The sequence below is a fragment of the Lemur catta genome, chromosome 7, assembly GCF_020740605.2.
Source record: "Lemur catta isolate mLemCat1 chromosome 7, mLemCat1.pri, whole genome shotgun sequence".
In the NCBI taxonomy this organism is placed as follows: Eukaryota; Metazoa; Chordata; class Mammalia; order Primates; family Lemuridae; genus Lemur; species Lemur catta.
The window spans coordinates 103,023,076-103,042,398 of NC_059134.1; the positions used below are offsets into that span (position 1 = coordinate 103,023,076).

General features: G+C 54.3%; 1 protein-coding gene across 7 annotated transcripts in view; it reads right to left on the bottom strand.

Annotated features, from left to right (window-relative positions):
• Positions 1-7,943: 7,943 nt before the first annotated feature.
• The window catches only part of ANO1 (anoctamin 1), a 163,193-nt gene continuing 151,813 nt past the window's right edge, over positions 7,944-19,323 (bottom strand). For all 7 annotated transcript variants that reach the window (XM_045558228.1, XM_045558227.1, XM_045558232.1 and 4 more), the window contains 4 exons: positions 17,462-17,514; positions 15,726-15,910; positions 11,344-11,449; positions 7,944-9,736 (listed from right to left, as the gene is read on the bottom strand). In XM_045558228.1, the coding sequence (XP_045414184.1) occupies positions 9,470-9,736; positions 11,344-11,449; positions 15,726-15,910; positions 17,462-17,514 (611 nt within the window). In that variant the 3' untranslated portion in view covers positions 7,944-9,469. The remainder of the gene's footprint in view (positions 9,737-11,343; positions 11,450-15,725; positions 15,911-17,461; positions 17,515-19,323) is intronic.

Consider the following 19,323-nt stretch of genomic DNA (forward strand, 5'->3'; position numbering starts at 1 on the left):
GTTTCCGCCCGGGCCTGCGGCGCCGCGGGTCGGGGCGGCCTCTGCGCCTGCGCCCGGCGGATCGGCTCGCTTTTCCCGGGGTGGGAACATGGTGGCTTGGACTGAGGTCCCGAGGACCTGGTCTGTGCCGCAAGGGCGGCCCGCGCCTCTACTGAGCTTGTCCTTTTGCAAAGCGTGGTGCAGCCTTACTGTGCGCAGGGCCGGTGTGGGGCCTGCAGTTCCTAGATCCCATTAAGTCACATGCTAATAGCAGGTGTTAGTTAAACATTAACATTTACAAACGTCGGGAATGTGTTCCTTAGTGCCCCCAGGGACGTTTTGTGTGTGCAGAAAACACAGAGGTTTATTGTGGTTTTAAAGTGTAATTTAAATAATATTTTATTTTTAAACCAATAGTCATTTACTAAAAAAAAAAAACAAAAAAAACAAAAAAAAAAACACCCAACCATTTATTGAGCGCCTACTGTGTGCCAGGCAGTAGGTCCTGGGGACAAATAGGTAAGCAAAGCAGGGAACTTCCCCTCTGGTCCTCAGTTTACATCCTGAGTACGTAAGCTTACGTGCTGCAAACAGGAAAATCGCGTAGTATGCCAGAAGTTCCCGAGAGCCAGGGAAAAGGGAGTCCCGACACGGGGTGGGAGCGGAGGGTGGGGAGCGGCAGGGGTGTGGTCAGAGGAGGAGGCAGAGGTGCTGGCGGTGGGGGGCCAGGTGTGTGGGTGTGGGGGGAAGAGTCTGCCGGGCAGAGGGAACAGAAGAGTAGAGGCAGGGGGAGCTGAGGTTCCAGGAGCAGCATAACCAGTGGTGGCAGGAGATGTGAATTTGGGAGTCACTTGCAGATATATGGGATTTAAAGCACCAATAGAATGAGGTCACCTGTGGAGGAAGACAAATAGAAAAGATGACCACTGGGTGAGCTCGGGGTGTCCAACTTGGAGGGGCTGGGGAGACGTGGAGGAGGCATTGAAGGAGGCTGAGAAGGAGCCTCCAGCAGGTGGGAGGTGAACCAAGGGGCATTAAACTACACTCTTCATCCACCTTACCCCTGTGTAGTGCTTTTCTTTTGTAACTTGCACATGACACCTGATATGTAGTATAATAAAGTTACCTGTGTGCTGTGTCATTTTTCTACTTTACTGTATGTTTTTTGTCTGTTTCTTGCCAGAAGGTAAGCTCTTTGAGGGTGCGAACAACAAGCACCCTGAACACTGGCTGGCGCTTAATAGGTGCTCAAAAATACTCTTGAATGAATGGATTTTGTTTAAGGGTTGATTAATTTGCACCTCTATTACTGCAATTATACCTATGTCTGATCCACTACCTCTGAGTCTGTACCTTGTCTTTTCAGCCTTTTTGTTTGTTTTGTTTTGTTTTGGAAACAAGGTCTCAGGCTGGAGTGCAGTGGCACAATCATAGCTCACTGCAGTCTTGAACTCCTGGGCTCAAATGATCCTCCCTCTTCAGCCTCCTGAGTAGCTGGGACTGCAGGTGTGCACCATCATGCCTGGCTAATTTTTTATGCCCAATATTCATGGGGTCTATTCATGGTGACAGGGTGGCCAAGTCGGGTACTTGTGTTGTGTCCCTGTACCGGTTCCCTGAGCAACTCCCCTGGGGGAGCATAGGGTTCTAGTCAGGCACCCTCCAAGGACCCTCTGGGTGGGGTAGATGTGGAGGAGGGGTGGAGCAGTGGTCCCAGCCCTCATGTGGCACCATGTTCATGCCCAGCACTGTGCCTGGGGGCCCCCCGGACTGTGCCCCTGGAAACTGGGCATGGGTGTGGACCAGCAGCTGCTGAGGAAGCCTGGAGCGCCCTCAAGCACCTTCTCATCCCTCCAGAGCCCCTACCCCCACCTCGCAGAGCAAGCAGGAGGGGAGTCTCTACCTTGTATTGAATCACAGCAGAAGTCCTTTTCTTCTTGCTTCCGAATTGGAGAAAAAGTCACCTCAGCTTCCTCTTCATCCCTGACAGCCCCGAGGCCCCTGTCCCTGCAGTGGCAGAACTGAGTGGTGAGCTCCTGCGTCATTGTGGACTCGGGGGTTGGGGGGTGGGGATCGGGCCCCTCCTCCGCTGAGCCTTACAGGCCAAACCTCCACCACAGCTACTGGGACTCTCCCCGGTCCCTGGGAGAAACCTCTGTCTTGCATCTTCTGGAAAAATCTCCTTGAGAGGAGATGGTGTCCAGGCTCAGAGGTTGCAGCCTTAAGTGGTGGCTTCCATTCTTGGGAGTCCCCATGCCTCCTGGACACCCTTCCGGTGTGCTGGGCGGGAGTCAGGCACAGCCGCCTTCAGTTGGAGGCTGTGACCACCCAAGCACCGGCTGGGAGAGGGGCTGGGGCTCAGATATGCAGCCCCGCAATGGCCCTGGTGTGTTCTGGCTGAGCCTCGGGTGGGGAGGGCGATGGCAGTGATGGTGAGGGTCATCTATCTGACCTCTGTCCCCAACCTGACCTGCCCTGGCCTCTGATTGTCCCTGTTTTTTTCTTTTATTGTGGTAATAAAATAAGATAACATTTACCATTGTAAACATTTTTAAGTGAACAGTTCAGTGGCATTGAGTCCTTTCACACTGTGGTACAGCCATCACCACCATCCACCTCCAGAACTTTTCATCTTGCGAGACTGAAACTGAAACTGTACCCATTAAATGCTAACCCCCCGTTTTCCCCTCCCCCTGCCCCGGCCACCACCATTCTGTGCCTGTGAATCTGATGACGCTAGGGACCTCACTTTAGTGGGATCATGCAGTATTTGTCTTTCTGCGACTGGCTTATTTATTCAGCATAATGTCCTCAAAGGTTCATCCGTGTTGTGGCAGGTGGGAGAATTTCCTATTGTCCAAAGGCTGAAATATATTCCATTGTATGGCTAGACTGGATTTTGTGTATCTGTTTGTGTGGTGGCAGACACTGGGTTGCTTCCATGTTTTTGCTACTATAAATGATGCTGCTGTGAACGTGGGTGTACAAATATCGGAGTCCCAGATTTCACTTCTTTCAGGTATATTCCCAGAAGTGGAATTGTTGGATCATATGGTAATTCTGTGTTTAATTTTGTGAGAAACCGCCAAACTATTTTCACAGTGGCTGTACCATTTTCCAGTCCTACCAGCCATGTACAAGGGTTCTGATTTCTCCACATCCTTGCCAACTCTTACTTTTTTCTGTTTTTTTTTTAATAGTAGCCATTCAAGTGGGTGTGAGTTGGGGTCTCATAGTGGTTCTGATTTGCATTTCCCCTAAAGCCTAATGATGTTGAGCATCTTTTCATGTGCATATTGGCCATTTATACCTTTCCTTTGGAGAAATGTCTATTCAAGTCCTTTGCCCATTTTTAAATTGGGTGATTTGTGTCTTTTGTTGCTGAGTTGTAGTTTTTATATGTTCCAAATATTAATCTCCCATCAGATACATGATTTATAAATATTTTCTCCCATTTTTTGTGAGCCTTTTCACTCTGTTGATAATATCCCGTAATACACAAAAATCCTTAATTTTGACAAGGTCCAGTTTATGTATTTTTCTTTCACTTAGCATTGTGCCTTAAAAAGGAAAGAAAGAAAAAACATCTTGTACTGGTTTCATGGAATTAAATTCATCTTTTATTTGTGAGAAGGGTGTTGAGAATTCTTTCGTTTTCTCTTTTTCCTTGTATTGCCTCAATGTCTTCCACGTTTTTTCTCTTCTCTCTTTTTTTTTTCTGTTTGTTTCGGTCTTTTTCATTGATGTTGAAGGTTTTACTCAAACACGTGGGAGTCCTTGGCTTTCTATGGGGGTAGCTCGTTTTTTTTCCAAAGAGACTCCTTCCTGTGGGGACAGGGTGCGGACTCCTTCCTGTGGGGACAGGGTACGTAGACTGGACACGGCCCCCAGGATGTCCACATCCTAGTCCCCAGGCCTGTGACAAGGCAAAAGAGGTTTCAGATGTGATGAAGATTAAGTGCTTTGAGAAGGGGAGATGATCCCGGTGGACCGGATCTAATCCTGAGTCCTCTGATCAGAGAATCAGCGAGGCGGGAGGGGACCCCCCCAGCCAGGCCGGCTTGAAGCGGGCCCGGCCAAGGGAGGCAACGGATGGCCTCTCCCTGCAGAGACCCGGCCTGCTGACACCTCGCTTTTAGCCCACTGAGACCTGTGTCTGGCACCTGACCTAGAGAACCGTAAGATAATAAATTCATGTCCATTTAAGCCACTGAGTTTGTGGTCCATTTGCCGCCCGCCGGGCAGGCCCAGGTGGGGCTTTTCCTTCCCTGCGTGCAGCACCCCAGGCAGCCAGCAGAGGGCGGCAGCCACCCGCCGGACAGCCAGGTGCGGCCAGGTGCGGCGATTTCTGCGAAGTCAGGGCAGCGGCTGGGGTGGCGGAATGGGGACAGCGGGATTCTTCCGAGGCGCGGTGGCATGTGCTCCTGAGTCCTGGCTACAAGGGTGTATATTTTTTGTTGAGGTTGACTGTACATTTATGACAGGTGCAATTTTGTGTATGTTATACCTTAATAAAGATAAAAGTGTGTGTGTGTGTAAGAGAGAGGGAGGGAGGAGGGGAATGGGGAAAGTGAGGGGGAAGGGGGAAGGGAGACAGGAGCGGGAGGGGACGGGCCCGGGGAGGAGAGGGGTTGGGGGAGAGGGAATGGAACAGCAGTAAACAATGAATCACTCTGCAGTGAGCAAATCAGACCTCAGTGCCTGCAAGGGCGCTGCGCCTGCCCTGTGGCCGGGTCTCCAGCAGGCTCCTAGCAGGGGCGGCACACACCAGGCCATCTGAGGAAACCAGGCGAAAATGCCCAGGCTGGCCCCAAGTCAGTGTTTCCAGGAATAAGCTGTATCTTTGCTACAAGCTCTTCTGCCAGAGACTGTGAGTGAGCGGCAGGTGCACGGCTTGCTGTGGGCATGTCTGCCGGCCAGAGGCATCCAGCTTACCTTCCACAACCTCCTACCTCTTCCACTGACACTCCTGATAGGTTGACCCCGAGGTCCACTTGGCTCAAGGCAGAAAGGCCCAGCTGTCAGTCTATTTGCCATCCATTCACTCATCCATCCATTCATCCATCCAAATATCCTTCCATCCACCCATCCACTTACCCATCCATCCACCCAAATATCCTTCCATCCACCCATCCTTCACTTGCTTTTTCATTCCTTCAGCACTCTCTGGGGCCTCCTCTGTGCCTGGCACTGTGCCAGGTGCTCCTTCCTGGCCCGGTTTTTGGCTAGCGTAAGCACTTTGCTGTGGGTCTTACAAAATGTGGACAGGTAAATGAGTGTTGCCTGGTGCGTGAGGATGCATATCATCCGTGGTAGGGGGTTATTTTAGGGGGCACACAAGTGGCTCCCAGAGACTTGTAGATGAGTGTGTGCAGGGGTTGGGGATGTGGGTGCCCTGGGACAGGGTTGCTGAGTCCAGCCTTGAGGTGGGGACAGCCCTGTCCCAGGTGCATACTGTGGCCAAGTTCTGTCCCAGGGAATCCCACAGGTGGATCTAGATGCAGGTACAAGGACCTCAGCCTGAGGCTTGTCTAGAACAGCCAGGGACTCCAGGGGCCACGGCCTCAGCTGCCCCACGGCCAGCGGGTAGGCTGTTTGGGAGGGTGTAGCTGGGCCGTGGGGGGAGAGCACGTGAACCACAAAGCAGAGTAGGTACCACCCGGCTCCAGCCCATGGAAGAATGTGACTCGGCCAAATGGGGCTGTGCACTGGACATTGGAATTTTGCAAGAGAACATGCAAATCTGGATCTTTAAATGTGGATTCACCTGGTTTTTATATATTAAATTAACTTACAAAATTAACAACCACTGAACCTACCAAATGGAGGCAGTCTTGGCCTGAATGCTAATGGTGCTGCCACCCTCAGAGAACAGCAGAGCCCTACGCCTGGCTACCAGCGTTGACTGCAGGCCTCAGTGCCTCAGCCTTAGGGCCATCTGTGCACAGTGGTCTGTGCTCGGAGGCCCCTTCCCCTCCCACACTACCAGGACCAGTAGTGGAAAACTCCTGGTGCCAGGTGCCTGGAGGCCTGGGCCTGGAGGCCGGCTGTGAGGCCAGCTTGCTGAATGACTGCAGCAGTGTCCCGATCCTCCCTGAGCCTCCTGTGCCCATCTGTGAAATAGCAGCACTTGAGGCCTGGGCGTGCTTTCATTGCCGCGTCCCAGGTCTTTGTGACAATATGGGTTTTTCTCCACCCACTACTAACACCCTTGTCTAAGCTCCACCATCACTCGCCTGGATTTCTGCAACGTCCTCTTCTCTGGCTTCCCATTCTGCTGCAATTCCGCTCGACAACTGCCATGACTTCAAGTGTAAGTCGGGTCCCATCACTGCCCTTGATAGCAGCGTCCAGCCCCTGCCCATGGCACTTACCACCAAGCTCAGTCTCCATGCAGGCTCCCTCCTAGCCCAGCTCTTGCTGCCGCCTCAGCCTCCAGCATGCTGCTTCCCCAGGGCCTTTGCATGTGCGGTTCCCCCACCCAACCCACCATTTTGTGTTTCCGGCTCCTTGTTGGTGAGGTCCCGAGGGGCTTCCCTGACTAACGTGGTCACATGCCCTGTTATTTTTTTCATCAGCACCCCTTCTCCCTCTGCAGTTATCTGATTTTGGGGTTGATTTTCTGGTTGTGTTTGACTTCCTTTGTGAGAACATCATCCCTGAGGGAAGGGGTTGTGTCTGTTTTGTTCACTGCTCTCTTCCTGGTGTCTGACATATAGTCGGAGTTCAACAAATGCTTCTCGAATGTTCCATGAATATTTACGGGGTCTGGGTTCCAGACTTGGCTTAGGTGCTAAAGAGCTCTCTGATCTTGGTCAAGAGCTGAATCCCCACCCTGTTCCCTCCTGGGCTCTGGAAGGACCCATGGAGACAGGAGGGTAGCAGGAGGGAGTTCTGTGGTGCCACCCAGGGGTGCCGTACTCCCTGGGCCCTCCTTATGGGACTAGGGAAGTGGTTGCTTGACCACAAGGCAGCCAGGGTATTGCTGCAGAGAGCCGGCACTGGGGGGCGCCCGAGGCCTGCGGCTGGTCCGGGCGAGGCGCTCCCTGGTCCAGGAGGTTCGAGGAAGTGAGAGTGTCCTACCCAGAACGTCCCCAGCTAAAAGGGCCGTACTGTTTTGCTGACATTTTGGTGTTAAAAATATCCTTTTTTAATGCAGTGTTAGTGATTATAGGGGGTGGTTTTAAGAAAATGGCCCCACTTGCCCAAATGAAAACACTGGCAACCCCAGGTTGGTCCCCAAAAGGTTTTGGAGAAATTTTAGGTCCGTGAAATCCTGAATACCAGTCTGTTGGGTTGGAGACCAGGGGTCAGGATTTGGGGGTCCTGGAAGATGCTGCTTAGAACACACACACACGGAGGAATACATAGCACACACGTGCATGAACACAAACCAGCACATGCAAACACACACAAGCACACAGGCACACAAGTGAAGATAAACATACATGCACACTTGTGTGAACACAAACCATGCAAAAAACGCAAACACACGCACACACACCATATACACACGTGCATGTGCACATAGCCATATATACAAACACAAACACATATGCACATGTGCACAAACACCTGCACACATATGCACACACAAGCAAATGCAAATGCATACACATGTGTGATATACACAGCACATGTAAAACACAAATACATATGCACATATGCATAACACAAGCATGTGCACACAGGCAATGCATATAGACGATGCACACAAAGCACATGCAAATAAATAAGCACACGTGTGAATGCACAACACAGACGTGCATATGCATGCAAATACTGGCACACTCACAGAGAGATGAAGTCCCAGAAACATCTAGAACAATTCTCATCTGGCACCAAAGGCAACGGATGCCTGTCAGTCATTTCTGAATTTGCAGTGTCAACCATGGGACTTTGGGGACAGCCTCTGAGTTTCCTAAGGCAAAGGTCACGCAGGCAGCATTCAACTGAGAAAAGTGTCGTGTATTCAAATTTATTTCAATGAATGTTCAGCCACAGTCCTCTGTGGATTTGTGTACATTCACTTTTAAAAAAATGGTTTCCATAAAAGGATTTTTGGTAATCACCTAATTTTAATACAATATTTATATACAAAAACCCCATTTCAAACTACTTACTGTACAAGAGAAAACAGAAGCATCAGTTTGCATGATTTTAGCTGGTAATGGAAACCCAAGACACCTACGGACTTGGATCTCAGGCAGCGCATTGCGGGAATGTCAGCATCGCACCAAGGATACGTTCAAAACAAACATATTCACAGTTTTTCTTCCCGCCTTCGATGAGACATTTCTTTTTATGTTTCTCTTGGTGCTTGAGAAATTTCAGAGAATTGGTTAGTGTAATTGCTGCAAATTTAGATTGCTCATAGCATGTATGAGACTTGTTTTTACAAGCTTTTTAAATGATAATTGTCTAACAGTGACATCCCTGTGAGTAAAAATATAGAGAAATGTTATCAAAATAGAAGCCTTTATTAATAAAAATCTTTGGTAGTGACAGTATTTCAAATTCCTCTCAATGATATTTGGTTATCTAATAAAATAAGCTCCTCCCACCTTTGAACTACAGAAAAAAATCCTCAAATCTACTAAATAATTGATTTAAAAAAATACCAATAAATATTCTAAAGCTTCGAACGAGCTGCCACCCTGGAAGTCTTAAGACATCTTGAAATCCTTAAGCCAACCTTAAAAATGCTTCCGAGGTAACTTCTCCCTGCCCACTTTCCCGTCACCTGGTTTTGTCCCACAAGGAAGATGAACAACTCTGAGGTCAGCTCGGTGTGACGGGGGCAGGGGTGCGGCGGATAGAGGGGCCTGCAAGGGCTGCAAAGCCAAGGGTACTGTGACCTGCTTAAGCAGGGACACCCGCACCTGCCTAGTCCGCTAAGAGTGAACTGGACACTCCCATACACCCCGTGTGGACAGGGATGGGGCACTTCTCTCTCTGACCGGGGTGTCTCAGCTTCTGAAATTACCGAAGGCAAAGATGATTAAAAGTCATCCACAGAGGCAGGTGACCCCTTTGGGAACCGAGGTCAACATCATTATTCCTTCTTGGCTTCTCGGTCCTCCCCGAAACATCACTTTGCCCAGTGCCCCGGCATACCATTGTGCATCTACCGTAAGGCAACAGAAGGATTAAAAAGGAGGATTTCCAGGGGCCTCTGCTCACCCTCCCCTGCAAAGAAACTCAAGGTTTCCAAGAATTGTTTCCGCAAAGCACCTGCCTTTGCTATATGTAATTATTGCCCAATCACCAGCCATCATTTTGATTCACCTTGAATACTTAAAGATAAAAAAAAATTCCCTGCATAATGGTTTTGTGCAAAAACAAAGGAAAAAAAAAAACAGAAGAAAAAAAAATGTTGTCCTATCAGAAAGGGGTCCTTCGTGTTTGCAGAAAACACAGGAGCCACCGGGCCCTGGTGGGGCCAGAAGCCGCCTGCCCGGGGAGGGGTGCCCGTTGGTCGGAGGCCCGGCTACAGGACACCACCGTGGTATGTCTGGTCGGGGGCCGGGCCGCCGCCGAGGCTGTCCGGGCCGGCTCTGGGGCTGTGGTTGTTGCTCGGCTCGTCCTTCTTGCGCTCCTTCTCCATCCAGGTGTCCAGCAGCTGCAGCTTGCCCTGCTCCTCCCGCATGAACAGCTCCACCATGAGCACCTTCTCCTTGTGGATCTGCTGGCTGATGTCCTTGGGGATGTCTGGGATGACCCAGTCCACAAAGTCGCTCATGAACATGACCAGGTTCTGCAAGGAGAAGAGGCAGCACGTGGGGTGGGAAGGAGGATGCCCGGATGGATGCTCCTGACAGCCCTGCCTCGCCCCTCCCCTGGGGGAGCCCCACCCCAACACTCCCAGCCGTGTGACCTCAGCCATGCCCTGTGACCTCCCCGGGCCGCAGTTTCCCAGAAGGTACCATCGAGGCACAGGACCATCCCAGCAGGCGCTTGGGAAGTGTTTGCCGACTTTCTTGAACAAACCTGAACTCAGTCATTGGGAAAATTCTCTGAATAATTCTGAATTCCTTGGCCAGGAGGCTTAAGTTATCCAGTGGGTGACGTGTCACCAAATATAACAACAAGCATTGAGGCTTCAAGGAAAAGAATTAAAATTATAGAAATAGCACCCCCATGGGGCAAACGTCAACTGCCCCTGACGACCCGGCAGGCCCTTCTGCAGTTTGCAAAAGCCTGCCAGGGTCATCCTGAACATCTGCCAACTCAGTGGGGAAGTTTCTGGTGGATAGGGTGCGAGATAAGTTGATTTTTATGGAAAAACCAAAATCTCGTTGTTTGTTAAACTTCTGTCCAGTGAGCATTGGTGAGACCCCTGGCTGGGTTAGTGGCTCCTGCCGTGGACGATGCTGGTGTCCACCCAGGTCCATCTCCTCTCCCAGCCCTGAGCTGTGGCCCAGGTTGGCCGCTAATGCTCACGGCTGCGGAACTTCTTTCTGCCCCCTCCCGTCTCCTTCTTCCCAGCCAATGACGACCCGTCTGGGCAGACAAAAGGGGCTGTCTGGCCTCCAGCTGGGCCCAGGTCTGGGGTGCCATTCATGCTCCGGAGCTGCCTTGGGACGGGGCTGAGGCTGTCTCCGGCCGAGACCCCACCTTGCTGAGCTCTCAGGCTCTGCTTCTGGGGAACCCAGCCCCAGACACCTTCTGCATCCATTGCTGGGAAAAGCTGACAGGCGAGAGGCAACGCAGAAGAGGAAGGACCTGAGGCCACACGATGTAGGCGACAGAGCTGGAACTTGAACCTAGTCCTGGGGATTCCAGATGCTGAGCCCTTGGCCCACTGCCTTCCCCACGTGGACTTACTCGATGCCAAAGGGACACACGTGGACAGGACCTCGGCAGTGTCCATGCGGCTCAGGGTGCTCCCTGTCCCCGGGCCCTCAGCCACAGTGCGCCAGCCGGCCCCCCAGTCTGGGGCCTGCGCCCTGGATTCCCTCTGGCCTCTAGAATTGGCCCAGTGCCCACCCCCGAGACTGGGCAGGCGGGGTGGGTCTCTGGAGTCATCCAAGAGCCACTGCCCCCCTGTCTGGTCCTGCCAGCTGCACAGAGATAGTGAGACACCAAGACAGGGACCGAGGCAGGTCCCCCTTCCTGCAGCTCCCTTTCAACACAGACACTTCTACTGAATTAAACCCACCCTCCCCAAAGAGCCCAAATCCTCCACTAGCGCTTGCCCGGGCCCTCCCTTTGCCTTCCTTTGCTCATGACCTTCTCTTGGGTCCTCATTGCTAGGGCCTGGGGTCAGCCCAGCGCGAGTTCTCCAGGCCTGACTGTGGGCGCAGAGGCTTCCCACGTGCCCTGGTCCTCGAACCTTCCGGAAACTAGAGGGACCCACCGCACCTGGAAGACGATGACAAACGCCAGCCGGGCTGCCAGGACGGCCCAGAAGTCCTTGGAGATGTCGTACTTGTGTTCTGACCATGGGGGCTCCCGGTAATCTTTGTACCTGCAAAAGGCGGCCTGTGAGTGGAGGGCGGGTCTTCGGCGGGGCCCAGGGTGCCTGCCTGCGCCAGGCGGCTCAACAGAGCAGCAGAGAGGGGAGCCTCCCCGGGCCGGCAGCCCCCGCCCAGCCTGCGCACATGGGCCGGCCCATAGCAGACGCCGGTTGGGACCCACCGCAGGCTGTGCAGGGCCCGGGCGGCTTCAGGTAAGATACAGAAAGTGCCCCCACAGGCCCAGCCGTGGGTTCCCAGAATCGAGTGCTGGGACCCTCTGGGCTAGGAGTTCCCAAACTTTTAAAAGCAGTGGAGGTCTTTTCCCCAAAAGAAATCTTGCCTGAAATCCTAATAGGTCCCAAAGGGAGTAGGGCCTGGTTGAAAGGAGTGGGGTTCCCTAAGCCTGAACCCCCCTGACCTCAACCCACCCCCCATCCTCCACAGAACCCCAGGATGTGTTCCATGGAGCCCAGTTTGAAAACCACCTATCCACTCTATTCCTTTTTGGATGACATTATTGAAGAAAAAAACCAAAACATCTCATCAAAGTAGAAAAAAACCTAAATATTGGATCCCAGTAACCTAAACAATCTATCAAAGACTTGCCGAGGTCCCAGGCTAACCACACAACCGGTGCAGGCAGGAGCCTGTCTGGCACCACCCGGCCTGCCCACCCCGCCCTGGCCCGGCTGCCTGTCCTCTCTTCCAGCTGCCACTCCTTGGTGTCACCTCCTTACCTCCAAACAATGGGAGCTACCCTTAGTTGTTATCAATTTTAGATGTGGCCTATTGATGTGCTCAGAGAGACAAGCTCATCACACCCCGTCTCGAAGGGGACTCGCCTGTCCACAGGGCGATCTACGAAGCCGCCAGGCCAGCGGCAGTGACAGGCGCCCGCCTGTGCTTCAGTTCTCCCCGCTCCTTCCCCTTTTCACAGAGACGCAGACATGCCCAGGGTCTGCGGGGGCAGGGAGAGTCTCCACCTAGGTCCCCCCGCCCCCACTGCTCCCCAAACCTGGGCGATGACACATCCACTTGGGCTCGGCTTTAGTGGAGATGACAGCCCACCCTGTGTTGGAAAAGCTCCCCAAAGCCGGTCGGAAAAAGCCCATGCCAGGGGCAGAGTTTCCAGGTGCTCAGCTGCAGGTGCAGCCCTGCTGGTGGCTAGAAGCTGAGGTCCAGTGATCTGGCTCTGTAGGCACAGCCCTGGCCTGGACCCACAACCGCTGTACTCAGCCCATGTGAACACCACCTTGCTGTGTGTCCCCAGGGCAATCACCTTGCCTCTCTGGGCCGCAGTCGGGGCAATCCCTCACTTACTCATGTTGCAAACATTTACTGAGCAGCTACTATGTGCCAGACCCCATTCCAGGGGTGAAGATTCAGGAGGGAACGTGACAGATAGGGCCCCTCTCCCATGGAGCTTTATTTCTGGAGGGAGCTGGAGACTGAGGGCCTGTTCAGTGCTAAGCTGCCAACCCCTGAGATAGGATCGGGCTGGGAATACACGCTCCAGTGCCAGCTGCTGAGCTGTCAGAAGTTGCATAACCCGCTTTCTGATGGGAACAAGCAGCCCCTGTTCTCACAGTGCCAGAAGCTGCACGCACCTGTTCTTCCCTTTCCCTTATTCTGTCCTCAAGGCCAGCTGCACTGGGATGCTGGGAAATGTGTTTGGGTCACCTGGCAAACTTGTATGCATCCCTCAAAGCCCACTGCAACTGTGCCCAGATGCCCCTGCCTTCCACCTATACCAGCCTCTATCAGAGATGCCCTTTCTTTTGTTCCCTTGACTAGCTCTGGTACATGGCCCCCCCAGGGAGGTTATTACACCCTCTCTAGGGGAGGATGTGAGGATTAAATGTGACAATGCTTGCTTTAGCGCAGGAATAAAGGGTAGCCAGCAGTGATCATAGCTCTCAGCTCTGCTGATGCCACCTCTGCCACACCTGCGGCCCTGGGCTGGGCCGGGCTGGGAACTGTTCCTCTGGGAGGTGGCTTGACAGGGGTGCAGCTGGCAGAGGTGGGGACTCAAGTACCTGCAGCACAAATCATGGCCAACGGTTGGTGGCGGAGGCCTGGCTGAAACCTGGAGCGTGGGGAGTGGAGCAGTGAGACCTGCAGTCTTCTGCTTCTGTGAAGCTCAAACCAACAAGATGCTTAACAGCAGGGTCTCCGCCCTGTGCTCTCGGCCTCCTCTGCGTGTGGGCAGGACCCCAACGTGTGCGACCTCCGAGCTGCTTCCCCAGCCAATGCCTGGGCCTGACAACTGTGTCCTTCCTGACAGCCGAGGCTAACCCTCACCTATGAACAGCAGCATTTACAGTGTTGAGGGAATTTTTAGTAAAATAAACCATATATTTATCTGTCTTTTTTTTTTTTAAGACAAGGTCTTGCTCTGTTCCCTGGGATGGGGTGCAGTGGTGTCATCATAGCTCATTGCAGCCTCCAACTCTTGGGCTCAAGTGATCCTCCTGCCTCAGCCTCCCAAAGTGCTAATACTAAAGGCATGAGCCACTGCACCTGGGCTGCCTTCTTTTTTCTGTTAATTATTCTTCACCTAAAATTCATTTTGAGTTAGACACAGAAAGCTTCAGTGTGTTCTTTGTGCGGAAAGTTTAAACAATTCGAAGAAGGTGTTGTGCCGTCTGACAGGGGAACGGCCTGGCCTAGAAGCCGGGGAGGTCGGGATTTTGCAGCCCAGCGCCCGGAAGGGGGACCTGCAGTCCCCCCTCTACCGGGGGTGACCACATGGGGGGCTGGGGGAAACACAGTGGGCCTTTCCTAGGGACGATGTACCCAAATACGTGGGCGCTGCAGTGCGTGGTGGGCAGGGTTTTTAGAGCTGTAAATTGTGTTGTGCTGAGTGTCTTGTGTTGCCCTGTGCCCTTGTGGGTGGGGAACCCGGCTCCAGCGTGTCCTTCTCTGTCACCGCTGTGTGGGGTCCCAGGGTGGTGCTGTCCCTGCCCCGACACAGCACACAGAGGACACTGTGTTCTTCTTCCTCATGCCACTTCCTGCCGCTGTCAGCACCCTGCCCCCTGGCTGTCTGCTCCACCGCCCCTTGCTTGATCAAGGGCTACGGGAACATGTAGGTAAGCTCAGTAGAACTGTGTGTAAAGCAAGAGTAAATAGGCTGGAGTGAACAGCCTCCCTGGGAAGAAAGGGCTGAGTTTTACTGCACGGGCCCTGGGATGTGTATGTTGGTCGCTAAGGTCCTTGTGTTCTGAATCTCAGCTAGGTTCCAGATCATCCTGGCTGTCAGCAAGTGCTAAGCACCATGTGAACCATGGAGTCCTGACTTTGCTTCCCTGTCCTCAGCCCCATGCGAACTCGGTGGTCCATCACACGGCGGTCTTTCTCCTACTGACCCCAGGGCGCGAGGCCCCTGCCTGCTCCTTCACGTCACCCTCTACACTTGACACTCTAAGAGGAAGGAATGCGCTGCAGGTGCCCACCTGCAAACGCAACCGCTCCAGGTCCCACCTCTCTGCTTCTGCCCGCATTGCTCCTCTCCTGCACTGAGGACCCCAGACAGCAGGGGTTATGCCACCCATGCCCAAGTCCCCAGCCCCCAACCCTGGCTGGCACATGGAAGATGCACAGCAGATGGCCCCGTCCTGGCCTCAGTCTTTCCTGGGGAGCTCCCTGCAGGCACGGCCGCTGCAGTGGGAAGGCTGATGTGGCCCTGCAGCTCTTGTCTGCCCAGCATCCGTCACCCCTTTTTTGAGTCATAGTGCCCTAATTTTCCTTAGGATCCCCCCATTCTCTGACCATGACCTCACACTCTGGCACATGACCCAGGTCGAGCCAGTGAGAGTCCTCCAGCCCTTGGCAACAATTGGTCCAGGGACGGGCATCTGACCTGAGACAGTCCCGGGACACTCAGTCCTAAGATTTTTGCTGACTACCGGCAAAGAGAAGGTCTTTCCCCAGGGGCTGCAGAGCAGAGAGAATGTGGGGCAGCGGTTTCTGGGGATCCTTTCTGTCTGCCAGAAAAAGATGCTGACATAGGAGGAGGCAAAGTGGAGAGGCAGGGCCAGAGTAGAGCCTGATGCCAAACTGTAGCTCCTGGATCCAGCCACGCCTGAAGCTATTCTGGACTTCTTAGTCACAGGAACTAGTAAATCTGGGGAAGATGCCTTTCCCCAGTCATCTTTAAAAAGATCGTTTTTAAAGCAAATTTGAGTTGTTCTGTCACCTGCCCCTGACTTGAGTCCAGCTCAAACCCAGGCTTTCCTGGAAACCCAACAAATGTGACTCTTCAAAGAGAGGTGCCGAGAGTGGTACCTGCAGATCTGCACCTCGTAGCCCAGGTCCAGGGGGTCATTGGGGGCTGTGCCGTTCTGGAAGTCGCTGACGTTGAAGGAGGACAGGGTGTGGTTGACAAAGCCATGCATGGTCCCATTCTGGCTGTACATGTAGAGGTACACCAGGCGCGGGATGAAGTCGGACGTGAAGGAGATCACGAAGGCCTGGCAGGGGACAGTGGGGTGAGACTGGACACCCAGGCTGGGCGGTGGAGAGGCCACCACAACACAGAGTGACCTGCCCACAGCCCCACTGGGCCCTGGCCACGCAGCACTGCCCCTGGAGGTGAGCGTGGCCACGTGGCCCGGGCACGCTAAGTGACTGTGTGGAGGTTCGGGGTGCCCTGGTCAGCCCCTCAGGCGGCCCAGGGAGAGGGCCTGGGGCCGGGAAGAGCAGGCTCCTGAGCGGAAGGCGCGGGTGGATGCTGGCTGCCTGTTGCTAGCTGTGTGGCCTTGGGCAAACCACCCAACCTTTCTGTGGCACCGTTTTCTTGTCAAGCAGGGCTAACACCATGGGGGACTGTGCCTTCCGGGCTCGCTGGAGAAGAGCATGAGGCGGGGGGAGGGATTTTATAAATCGTAAAGTCCTCACCCAGCTCATTCTATTACGCAGCTGTCTCTGGGGGCAGCATAGTTGGTGCTGCTACAACAGCAGGGATCCGAAGCCAATGACTGCCCCGCACATGGCTGTGTGGCCTTGGGCAAGTTATCTGACCTCTCTGTGCCTCGGGTATCTCACTTGCAAGATGGGGCCCTCACAGTCCTCGCCTGCAAGGGCCGTGTGCGGACTAGTGGGTTGGCATGTGGAAAGAGCTTAGAAGGGTCTAGGAAGTTCTAGACGACCAACGAATGTTAGCTGCTGTTGTTATCGTTGGTGCTGCTATTGTCCTGAGGAGATGTCTGCATGTTCCCCAGGTGCTCCCAGCACCCCCTTGCTCCAGGCAGGCCGTACCCCAGTGTTCCCAGCACCCCCCGTCAGAACGTGCCCCCTGCCTCCAGGCCCTGTGCTTGCTCCCCCAGGTGGGGCTGAGGAGTGGTCCCGTCCCGGTGTGCACGTTCTGCCCGCAGTCTCCCTGCAATCTGGTGGGAGCGGGCGCCCGGCAGAAGGGGCTGCGGCCCGGAAAGGGCAGAGCCCGAGGGTGGTGAGGGGCCCCTTCTCCTGGGCCGGGATGGCAGAGGCCAGGAGGGGCCCTTAGCGGAGCTGTGGGTGGGGGGGAGGCTGGTGGGCTTCTCCTCTCCTCACCACGTTTCGGCATTTCCCAAACCTTCTTTAAAGAGCAGGTTTGTACTTTATCTAAAAATCATCTTTAAAAAAGAGGCAGAAAGATTGCCAATGAGGAGTCTCTCTCTGTCTCTTTCTCTCTTTCCCTCCTTATCTCTCAGTCTTTGTGTCTGTCTGTCTCTCTCCCTAGCTCTGTCTCTGTGTCTTGTTTATTCTCAGGACCTTGGGGAGGGGTGGACTTGCGGGCCAAGGTAGGCACAGTGAAGTTTGCTCAAAGCTTCAAAACAAAAAATGTCGTTATTCCTACCCAGGGCTCACCCTCCCCACCCCATGCGAACAAGGGACACTTATAAAGAGAAGACAGTCCCGGCAGCCTGGGCTGCCCCTGGTTGGAGGTGGGAGACCCAGGCCCAGCTCCCCCTCGAGGGGGCAACCGGCCCGCCTGGCAGCTCAGCCAGGACCTCTGTTCGGCTGAGGTCCCTGGTGTCACTTACGTTGATAATGACGGCGAGCTTCCCAACGCCTCTGAGAATATTGTACCAGATACCTGGGGGAAGAAGAAGCCACAGTTTTAAAGACCCCTCTTGGACTAGACTCTCAGCCGTTCTAGCTACCAGGCAGCAGCCTGAGCCGGTGCCAACCTTGCAGGGGCAGCTTTGTTCTTTTCCACGACAGGCAGAGACTGGTGGCAACGAGGAGCCGTCTGTGGAGGTCCTGGGGGAGCCAGGACAATGCCAGGGCCCCGGCGTACACCTGGCTCATCAGCTGTTTGTGAGCAAGTTGGAGTTTCTAAAAGAGGTGCTTAAAACAGCTGTTCCCTAAGTGATTCTGAACAATCTCCCCGTGAACCGGTTCATACCACTAACTGGCTTAGGTGAGACAGATTCGACCCCAACGCTAGAACACCCATGCACAGGGCCGGGACAGGCCAGATGCGGCACTGCAGTTGAACAGCAAGGCCAGGGCCCCTGACTGGGGGGCTGGAGGCACACCTGGCAGTGCTGATGTGACAGCACTCTGCAAACCATTTCCCCTCTGGACACCCCCTCGCTTTCCGTACCCCAGGACACAGCCTTGCACCAAATCACAGATGAACAACAGGATCACGACACGGCCATCTGCCTTCCCCTGGCCAGGATCACGACACAGCTGTCTGCCTGCCACCGGGCAGGGGCGTGAGCGCGGACCAGCAGGAAGCCCCTGCTTGTTAGGGCCTCAAAGCTGCAATTCTGGGGCAGGGGTCTGTGTCCCCCACCACCGCCTTTCCCCACCCTGGCTGCGTCTTGTCACACCAGGCCGGTGTCACGGCAGTTGTTGGGCTGAGAGCCCTGGGGCTTGTTCTTGCCCCTAGCCAGGTCTGAGCCAGCAGTAACCAGCATTTGTCACAGCCCGCCAGGAGAGGACAGTGCCCGGTATTACTGTCCTTAGAGAAGAGTGTGGCTGGTGGCCTTCTGCCCAGGTTTCTGCCCTAGCGGCTGGGGGGAGCCTCCCGGTCCCTGTTTTTGGGGTGCATGCTGGTGGTCTGCAAAGATAGCAAGAGTTCAGGCCCCCCGTGTGGCCCAGATGCTAGAAACCACAGGCTCAGTGCAACAGCGCCCGCCAGCGATGACTCAATGATAGGTCACAGACACGACCATCACAACCAGTCAGAAACGCCCACTGCAGACTTGCTTCCGTGGGCAGCTCGGGAGATAACAATCACACCTCGCGGCCACCTGTCACCAGCCCTTGGGGCTAGGGCAGCCATGGTCTCATCCGAGAGGAGGAGTTTGTCACAGCTCTGGTCTTCCCCGCGGAGGGCCGGTTCTACTTTCCTGCTGGAACGGGGTGGGGCAGTCACGTGACAGACTCCAGGGCCAGCCCACCCTGAGGAAAGAGTGTGGGCACGCGGGCGAGCCGGCAGTGGCCCCGCGAGGGAGACGTGTCCTTACGGAGTCAGGTTTACACTCTTCCGCCACGAGCGGACACGCACCCCTCGCCCAGCTTCTGGGCGTGTGTCGGGCCGAGCGCGCTTTTGCAGACTCCAGGGCGCTGTGACCCGCACAGCCCTGTACCTCCTGGTCTGGTGCAGTGTCTGGCACAGGCGTCAGCGCTGCTGGGTAAACGTTTGCTGAGCGACTGTGTGAGCGTAGAAAGCCCTTCCCAGCCAGACTCTTGGCGCCAGAGTGGACATGGCAAAGTGGCAGCCTCGGGCTGTCCCGGCTGCTCGGCTGACTCACCGGCTTTGCCTACTACTTAAAAAGTGTTGATTGGCATTTGAAAACCGGGATGATGTGTTCTGAAAATCTTGACTCACGGCTTCAAAAAGATCCTCAGCTCTGGTCCGCGGCTAGCGTGTCTCCATGGCAACAGCGGG